The 9405-nt window shown below is 36.7% G+C and overlaps 1 protein-coding gene across 1 annotated transcript; it reads right to left on the minus strand.

Moving 5' to 3' along the window:
• Positions 1 to 802: 802 nt before the first annotated feature.
• On the minus strand, positions 803 to 5900 carry LOC107799156 (transcription factor UNE10). Its single transcript, XM_075238770.1, has 6 exons — positions 5484 to 5900; positions 4603 to 5257; positions 4292 to 4393; positions 4067 to 4132; positions 1527 to 1907; positions 803 to 1202 (listed from the first exon to the last, which is right to left on the minus strand). Exons 1-6 carry the CDS (start codon positions 5582 to 5584, stop codon positions 1116 to 1118), a joined length of 1392 nt encoding a protein of 463 aa, XP_075094871.1. The 5' UTR covers positions 5585 to 5900; the 3' UTR covers positions 803 to 1115.
• Between the last annotated feature and the right edge of the window lie 3505 nt (positions 5901 to 9405).

The raw sequence follows: 9405 nt of genomic DNA on the forward strand, positions 1-9405 counted from the left end.
AACCTAGTTAATCATTATAAACTTCTTTTTTCTTTTAGAAAAACCAAAAAAAAAAAAAACAAAGAAAAAGTGATCATATACACTAAAGCATTTGCTAGCTATTTGCCGTCTGCCTGTTGTAATTAGTATGCGGTCGGGTGTAAGAATTTAGGGGCTTAAAAGATTTATTTTCTTATATTTTGGGATTTAAAAATTTATATATATTATTTTTAATGTTGGACCTCCTAAAGTAAACACTTTTTCCTTAATACATGACGGAAAATACCGGAATAAAAGACCTAATAATAATCTATTGAAATACGGCAAGATATTTGGTGATATTTTATAAAGCTGGTGGACTACCGTCTAAAGAGATCTAATATGCTATCTAAATACTAACGATCCAAAACATTTGCTCGAAAAGGAAAATTTAGTGATTAAGAAGTCGTAATTTGAACTATTTTTTTTAACGAGTTAGAATATTAATCTAATCGTTATCTTAGTAATAGTTGTTTTGTTAACTATGTGGGGAAAATATTCAAAGATATTTACATCTAAATTTTAGAAGAAAACTCTTGAGAAAAAACCAGCCCGCCCTCTAGTTGACCGACAATCTTTTTTGAAAGTTGACAAAAGATTTCATTTCAACATATAACCGTCCTTTCCTTTTCTCTTTTTCCCCTCTTTTGGTGTGTGCAATAAGGGCCCTAAGGTAATGACCTAAATGGGGATGTCTTTCTTGCACTTTTTAAAAGTAGAATAAGTAATTAAGAAGCCAGTTACAACAAAATCTCTATCCATGCATGGAAAAGACACTTGGAAGTTTGACGTAATTGGAATAGTCCGGTATCTATAATTTACATTACACTCGCTATCATATGTTAACTAGCAGTTGAGTATAAGTTAATGATACAATTTTTCAACCGTAAATAACGGAGAAAATGACGGAAAACAAGAACTCAATTTAATTACATACTTCTCCTGCTTATAGAAGCAACAACCAATTCAACTTTTAAACTGATATTTCCAAAAACTAAAGGTCTAAGTGTCCCTTAAACTTTCAATATAACAGGCAAATCCAGTGGTAAGGATTAATCAAGAGAAGCTTGAAACTTTACAAAAATGACAAATATATATCAATTTTTAGGACCAGAGCCTGCAGCTGGCTGTTGGAATTGCTGGTACAACGCTGCCATCCTACTATACGCATCCATGGTCATTGGCTGCAAATTTTTACAATCCATTCTTTAAAAGGAAAACACTTAATATAACAGAAATAATCTCCACTATAAGTCCCAATTTTTTTTTAAATCCAATGAAACACTTTGGCAGTAGATTTAACTTCTCTACTGATAGTGTAAAAGTGTTTAGAAAATTAATGACATTTGATCCATTATAACATGTAATTTGCATTATTTTATAGATTATTAACTCTATTTATTGTCGACAACTACCTATAACTATTTTTTAAAGTGACTTTGATAGTATAAGATTAAAAGTTTTTTTAAGCGGTCAGTGTATATCAGTTAAATTCCTTAGTGTTTTACCTGTGATTGGCAAGCGAGTAAGGCAGCTAAAGGATCGGGGACAGCAGCAGCATTGAGACGGTCAGTGGAGCCATCCCAGGAGGTCATAGGCTGCATGAAGGCGGCGGCGGCGGCGGCGGTAGGGTGAAGAAAGGGAGGAAGTCCGGTGATATTGGGGCGGCTAAGGGTGTTGATATCCAAAACTCCGGCAACACCCATACCCATGCCCATACCCATACCCATGCCCATGGGTGCAGCCATCATAGACATCTGAAGCTGTTGTTGCATGGCCAAGGGTAACATCATGGCCGGTGACATGTTCATTCTGCTCATCATATTCACTTGAGATTGCAGTTGCTTCAGATATTCTATCACCTCATCTAGCATTGATGCTTTATCAGTCTGCAATAAAATAAAAAAGATCCAAATATGACATTAATTCTCTCTTTTTTTAAAATTTAATTATCCTTTACCGGAATTCCAGTGGTCAATTAATTTGGATTATGTTAGATAGATATACGACTAAGGTGTCGTTTGGTTGCTAACAAAATTATCCTCTTATTATCTCATAAATAATAGTAGAATTATATCAGTATAGTATTTATATCGGTATTAGTTAATACCCGTAATCAAATACCAACTGTATTTCCAAACTTTCTATAGAGATTAGTATTTTAATCCTGGTAACCAAGACCACTAAGTGAATAATATGTTCCCTGTCAAAATGTTTTCTTATTACCAAAACCTCTAATTAGGAGCGAAGAAGTCTCAATTATCCTGTCAACCACCCTTTGAAAATCATTAGTCAATTAATTTAGATTCATGTCGGATAGACTTATAACGGAATATCTTATGTCTCTTAAAGAGTGTGCAAGAATATTAAAAGTAAGATAATATAAAAAAAAAATATTTATTTTTAAAATTTATTTTAAAAAAATTTCTAGCTAGCCAAAGATGCCATATGTATTTTGGAAAGGAATAAATGTAGAAAGCTCAGCAAAACAAATGGTTGAAACAAGATAACCACAAATTAAAGAGGGTTGTTTAAGGTCCCTACCTCAGATTTTCTATGTGGTAGAACAAGATTGTCTTCTCAACTAACAAACATTTGTCGAGTTGTCTCCTTCAGGACAGTATATATGTGGACTTAGATCATTAGTCCTTTCCCATATATTCACACTCATATTTAATGCCCAAAAAGTTTTAGGACCACTTTCCACTAAATTGTCTCCAGTCCCATTATTTTCGCTCATTAACCTCCACTATTGAACTAGCTACGACTACTACCTTTTTGTATTGTTTCTTAAGGCTGCTCTCTTATAGCCAATCTTCACTGACACTTCCATTAAAAAGAGTTGATTTTTTTGGTTTCGATTGACTTCCAATGATGCTTGAATTTCCTTTTTTCCCCTAAGGGGTAAACTAACATTTCTACCTACCATTGATACTTACAAAAAAAGGATCAGGACACATACTATATCTGCAAATTTATAAGAATTCGTGCTCACTTTTAGTTACACATTGTACATAATTTTGAATTATGATTAGCTCCATTTATACCTAATTGACTTTGGTTAAGTTTCTTCAATCCTAGATTTTTTTTTTAAAGTACTTTTTTTTACAAAGTTGAAGTGTTTGGCCAAACTTTTGGAAAAAAATACTTTTGAAGAGAAGCAGAAGTAGTTTTGGAGAAGCAGAAAAAAGTAGTTTCTCTTCAAAAAATACTTTTTTGAAAAGAACTTTTGAGAAAAATACACTTAAAACAGTTTTTAAAAGCTTGGCTTAGAAGTGATTTTCAAATTAATTAGTCAATCACGAACTGCTTCTCACCAAAAATACTTTTCAAAAAAAACAATTCTCAAAATAAGTTGATTTTTGCTACTTGGCCAAACATGTTACTATTTCCAACAAAGTTAAGTTTGAGGGAAGCAATTTCATCAAGAATGAGCAAGTTTCTTAAATTTAGAGTTCCGAACGGGAAAGGAATAATATGCTAATTATGTGATATAAATCGTGTATTCCTCGTCCCAATTTATGTGAAGATATTTGATTGACACAAAATTTTAAAAATTATTTTTTAAAATCTTATGATCTAAAGCATAAATATTTTTATTATTATAAATCATATCATTAAAAATAAAATAGAAAGTTTAAAGTTGAATTATTTTAAAAAAAATCAATTTTTTATACAAAATTAATATAAAAAAAATGTATCACATAAATTATGATAGAAGATGTATATGTTACCGTCAATCCATATTTTAAGCGAATTATCTACTATACTTTATTTCTCTCTAAAATATTTGCTTAATTAGTAATCTATTAATTGATACCATATAGGCGGAGGGGAAAAAACAAAAAAGTACTACTATAAATTATTTTTAGTTTTTCCATACAAGCAAATACCTCTAAACAAATTAATTCACTTAGTCAAAACGATTATATATCGGACCAACGACGGTATTAGATGAGAATGAACTTCTATCTACTAGAATTTTCTCTTCAGCACGAAATAGAAAATAACACACGTAAAGAGATTAATAGACTCTCAATTCCATTACCTTACTCGAATTTGGAACCATCTTCTGCAGTGTCTTCATCCTTTGATTAATCTTGTCTCTTCTTTTCTATAAAAAAAAAAAACAAACATATCAAGTCAAAATATGTATTTTATTTCCTTTATTTATCGCCCCCACCCCACCCCCACCCCCACCCCCGGCCCCCCAACGGACCCTTGGTCCACCGGAAGAGAAAAAAAAAAGGACAAAAGAGAGAGAGATTCGTACTCGTTCAGACTGGTTGTGGATGGCAGCTGCCCTCTTCCTCTTTGTGGAAGATGAGGAGTTTTTAGATCCTTTTTTCTCATCCTCTTCATCACCTACCTCCCTCTGTCGGTTAATAAATAATCACAAAGATTAATTAAATAGATAAAACTCTAAAAAAATAATCTCATCTCAACTATTATCATAATAAAATTAAGTTATAAAATAGAATCATGCATGTTGAATTGAATGAAAAAAGATATTAATTAGAAAAGCATGCAGAATAACACAACGAGAATAATATGCATGCACAAAGAGAAGCTCATATATTATGCCTTAGATCTGCTGTGACAAACGGAATCATGGTCGTCCCCCGTCCTATTGGTGCACTGCTTGTCGGAGCTGGTGTTTTCCGGTGACCCCATAGATGTAGAAGTGTACATTCCTGTACCCATTTCTCTATCATACGTGTCAACTGTCAATTGGCGGCTATCTCCCGCGCACGTTGCGCTTCCACTTACACTCATATCTGCCCGGCTGCTCCCCTCGTGTGTGGGCTCCGTTCCCACAAGTGGCGCCGCCATCCAGTCTCTGTTGTTAGTGGCGCCACTGCATGACCCCACATGTGTGGAGCCATCAAGCCCCGGCACCTGCACGGAGGATGGTGGTCGGCGGTGATAGTTGGAATTTGCGGAACATGGCACTAAGGCATCCTTGGCCATAGTGAGCGAGCCGGGAACTAGAGGAGTGTCGGCGACGACATGGTGGTAGTTGAACCAAGGGACAACCTCATCCCCACCGTGTCCGCTCCCATCGAGAGCGAATTTCTGGTGGTGGTGAGGGACGGATCGGGTGCCTTGGTTCACTATTGATTCAAGGGTGCCTCCATAGTTGGATATGGGCTTATTATTAGGCACCCGTGGAGGACCTAATCCATGCATTGCTAGCTGCCCATTTTCCCACGTTAGCTCAGCTACTTCATAATCCAATCTGCAAATTTAAAATTTTAAGTCGGTAAATCCAAAGTATGATTTAAGTTGATAATATGTGTGTGTGTATATATATTTGTTAAAAAATCAAATTTATGCTCATGCAGATGGAGTTGGAAAACAAAAGGTGTTGGTGCGCCCCGTTGTACCAAGCTTTTGTATATAACTGAATCAAAATCTTGAACTTGAAAAAAATATATGGTGAAAGAGTAAAAAAGAGTACATACGATGGGACATCAGGGGCTAAGGAATTGGATTGGGTTTGAAGAGGAAGCTTTGGAGGAGTGGGAGTGTCGTCAAGTTCCCAACTAGGTACACATTGATTCATTTCGAAATTGATTAAAGGGAATGTTTTCTTGATAACAATACAGTATTTTTCTTGGTGTTGAAGAATTAGCTTCAATATAATTTTCCCGTTTTGGGGAAGAAGATAATAGAGGGTAGATATAAGAAAATTAAATGGGTTGACAGTTGGCTAACTTTAGGTCAGATTCAATATATGTGGGTGTGGACGAAGGAGACTTTTCTAACATGAAAAACAAGAAGAGAACTGGTAGTATATAATTTAATGCAATATAGGCTACAGAGATAAGAAGACAGTGAAGTTGAAAGAGAGATAGTGAGATCCATGGGAAAGACGGTTTCTGATTGGAAGATATATATATAGAAGGGATCGTTTAAAGTCATTTTTGTGGGCGGAGGAATTTCGCTAGTTAAAAGCGAAAAGTACCACACATAAAAAGGTTATATTGCACAATCATTAGATGCTTCAACTATATTATCAACCAAGTGTATCTTTTATGCGTTCATATTCTCTTGCATATTTTAAATTATTCACTTTGACATTAAAATAATTCAGTTTAATTGTTATAAACGAAATACTTACTCTATTTTTTAAGGTTTTAAGTAAAACTTACTATGAATAGATGCTTAGCATGTATCAATTTAGTTGTGTAAGATGTTTATACAATAACAACAAACCCAATATAATCTCACAAGTAAAGTCTAGGAAGGGTATTGTGTATGTAGACCTTACCTGGTACGATAGAGAAGATGTTTTTGGTAGGCCCTCGCTCAAGAGAAGATAAATATAACGATCCGACCGGTCGTTTTGAGCTCTAGGGCGTCGTTCGGCAGTTTGAGGCCTTGAGTTGTTTCGGAAGGAAAATTTTCAATTCGGAAGCTTTAAGTTGGAAGAGTTGACCAATGGTTTGACTTTTGAGTAAACGACCTCGGAATCAGGATTTGAAGGTTCCAATAGGTACGTATGATGATTTCAGACTTGAGCGTATGTTCGGGTTGAGTATCGGGTCGCTCGGAAGTATTTCGGCGTTTATTATGGAAGGTTGGCATTTTAAAAGTTTAAGGATTTCTTAAGTCTGAATTGAAGTGAATTTTGATGTTATCGATATCCGTTTGGGGTTCCCAGCCTTGGAATAGATTCATAACGTGTTTGATGTCTTGCACGCAAAATTTAGCGTCATTCGAGGATGTTTAAATGTAATTTGAACGCGTTCGACGAAGTTTAAAAGTTTAAAGAAAGGTTTCGATCGTCGATTCATAGTTTTGATGTTGTTTGGCGTGATTTGAGACTTCGACTAAGTTCGTATCGTGTTTTAGGACTTGTTGGTATGGCTGGATGGGGTTCTATGGGCCTCGGGTGCGAATCGGATTGGAATCGGATCAAGTTTTGGACTTAAGGAATTGCTGAAGCTTAAGGCTTCTAGTGTGATCGCACCTACGAGGTTATGGCCGCAAGTGCGAGCCCGCAGAAGCGGACCAGGGGTTGCAGAACCGGTTGGGATTGAGGCTGGATGGAATTGCAGGTGCGAGGAATTTATCGCACCTGCGTTCTCGCAGATGCTGGCGGAGGAGATAAGAGAAAGTGGTCTGGGGGCTGGAAGATCACAGGTGTGGGTGTTGTAGCGCACCTGCGGAGCTGCAGGTGCGGAGTGTTGCTCGAGCTGGGGAGTCCGCAGATGCGGGTGATTTCCGCATAAGCGGATGCGCATCTGCGATTGAATGTCCGCAGAAGAGGAAAGCTGGCACCTTGGGGGAAGCCGCATCTGCAAGGTAGCTTCCGCAGAAGCAGAGCCGCAGAAGCGCAAGGAGTTCCGCAGGTGCAAAAAATCGACTAGGCAGAATATTTATGCTAGCCAAAACGGGATTTGCTCATTTCATCTCATTTTCTCTCTTGGAGCAGACTTTGGGGAAAATTTGGAGAGCTATTTCATCCACATCTTGGGGTTAAGTGTTTCTAAATCACTTTTGATTATATTTCATGAACACATGGTATTTTAACATGTAAATTAGTAGAAATTGGAGAATTTTGAAAGAAACCTAGAATTGATAATTTTGAATTTTTACCACAATTTTAGAAGTGGAATTAGGAATAAATGATATATTTGAGTTCGTAATATTATGAGTAATATTTATCTTCGAAATTTTCAGAATCCGGGAACGTGGGCCCGAGGGTTAACTTTGTTGACTTTTCGAGGGGAGTTGAGAATCATTATAAATTGTTAAATTGTATGTATTGGGTATATTTTGATTGATTTGCACATTGTTTGACTAGTTTTGAATTGATGGAAATCGGTTTAAGGTGTTAGAGAGGCGTTGGAGCCAGTTATGGAATTTCGGAGCAAGGTAAGTCTCTTGTCTAACCTTGTGAGGGGAAAATTACCCCGTAGATGTTATTCTTGTTATATGCTTCATGTTGTGGGAGCTGCACACGTATGAGGTGACGAGCGTCCGTGCGCATGCTAGAATTTCTGATTATGTCCGGGTAGACTAGGATTCACGCCATGCTTTATTTTACTAGTTGAGTTATTCTTGCCTGCTTAGTTACTTGATTTCGCGTTACGACCTGAGGCAAGAATTGCGTACAGTAATAGACTCGCTATTGTAGAGATTTCACGAGCTACTTGATTAGCCACGGAATAATTGTGCTTCCCTTACGAATTTCTCTCGCGTTGTGCATTTTGATTGAAAAGCTTCTTTAAATTTTATAACTCACACGTTTATTCGTGGATAGGGTCAAGGACCCGCTAAAGCTTCTTATTTTTATGGGATCGGGTCGTTCGCCTCGACAGTATTATCTTCTTATGGGATCGGGTCGTTCGCCTTGGCAGTATCATATTCTTATGGGATCGAGCCATTCACCTCGGCAGTATCATATTCTTATGGGACAGGGCCGTTCTCCTTAGCATTTCTATAAAATACTCTTATAGTATCGGGCCGTTCGCCTCGGCAACTTCATGAAACACTCTTATGGGATCGGGTCATTCGCCTCGGCAATATTATATTCTTATGGGATCAGGTCGTTCGCCTTGGCATTTCTATAAAATACTTTTATGGGATCGGGTCGTTCGCCTCGGCAACTTCATGAAACACTCTTATGGGATCAGACCGTTCGCCTCGGCAGAATCATGCGTAATATTTAACAAGAAGCCAGTGTATCCATGAGTTTTCCTAATTTGAATTGTGACGACCTATCTGGTGGGGACCATTTTATATACATATATACTCCGATTAAGGAGGTATTTGGTAATTGAGAGCCAGTGTTTACCATTCAGATGAAGATCGTACCACGTACTTATATTTGCTTACACTGTTTATTTACCATGCCTTATACTTGTTTTACTTTCTACTATACTTGATTTATTGGACCACTAGTAAGTATCGATGTCAATCCCTTGTCATTACTTCTCCGGGGTTAGGCTAGATACTTACTGGGTACGCTTGATTTACGTACTCATGCTATACTTCTGTACTTATTGTGCAGGTATATATTTTTGGTGGTCTTTTGGGTGCAAAGGCGCGGCTATTGCAGGGACTTTACGGTGAGATACATCCCAGGTTACGATCCACATCATACAGAGTCTCCATCAGAATTATTTACATTTTCCTGTCTAACTTATTTTCCAGACAGATGTTGTATTGTCATTGTACCTTCTAGTAGATGCTCGTGCACTTGTGACATCGGGTTTTGGGGGTGTTCTAGAATTTTTTATGGATTGTTTTAAATTAATTCACTTTCACTTATTATTTTAATAAAACTGTACGTAATTATGATTTATTTTAATGCACTGACCTCTCTATCTAAATAAGATTCATGATTTCAAAAATAATAAAATGAATAACTAAGTG

Source organism: Nicotiana tabacum, chromosome 19 (genome assembly GCF_000715075.1).
Source record: "Nicotiana tabacum cultivar K326 chromosome 19, ASM71507v2, whole genome shotgun sequence".
Lineage (NCBI taxonomy): Eukaryota > Viridiplantae > Streptophyta > Magnoliopsida > Solanales > Solanaceae > Nicotiana > Nicotiana tabacum.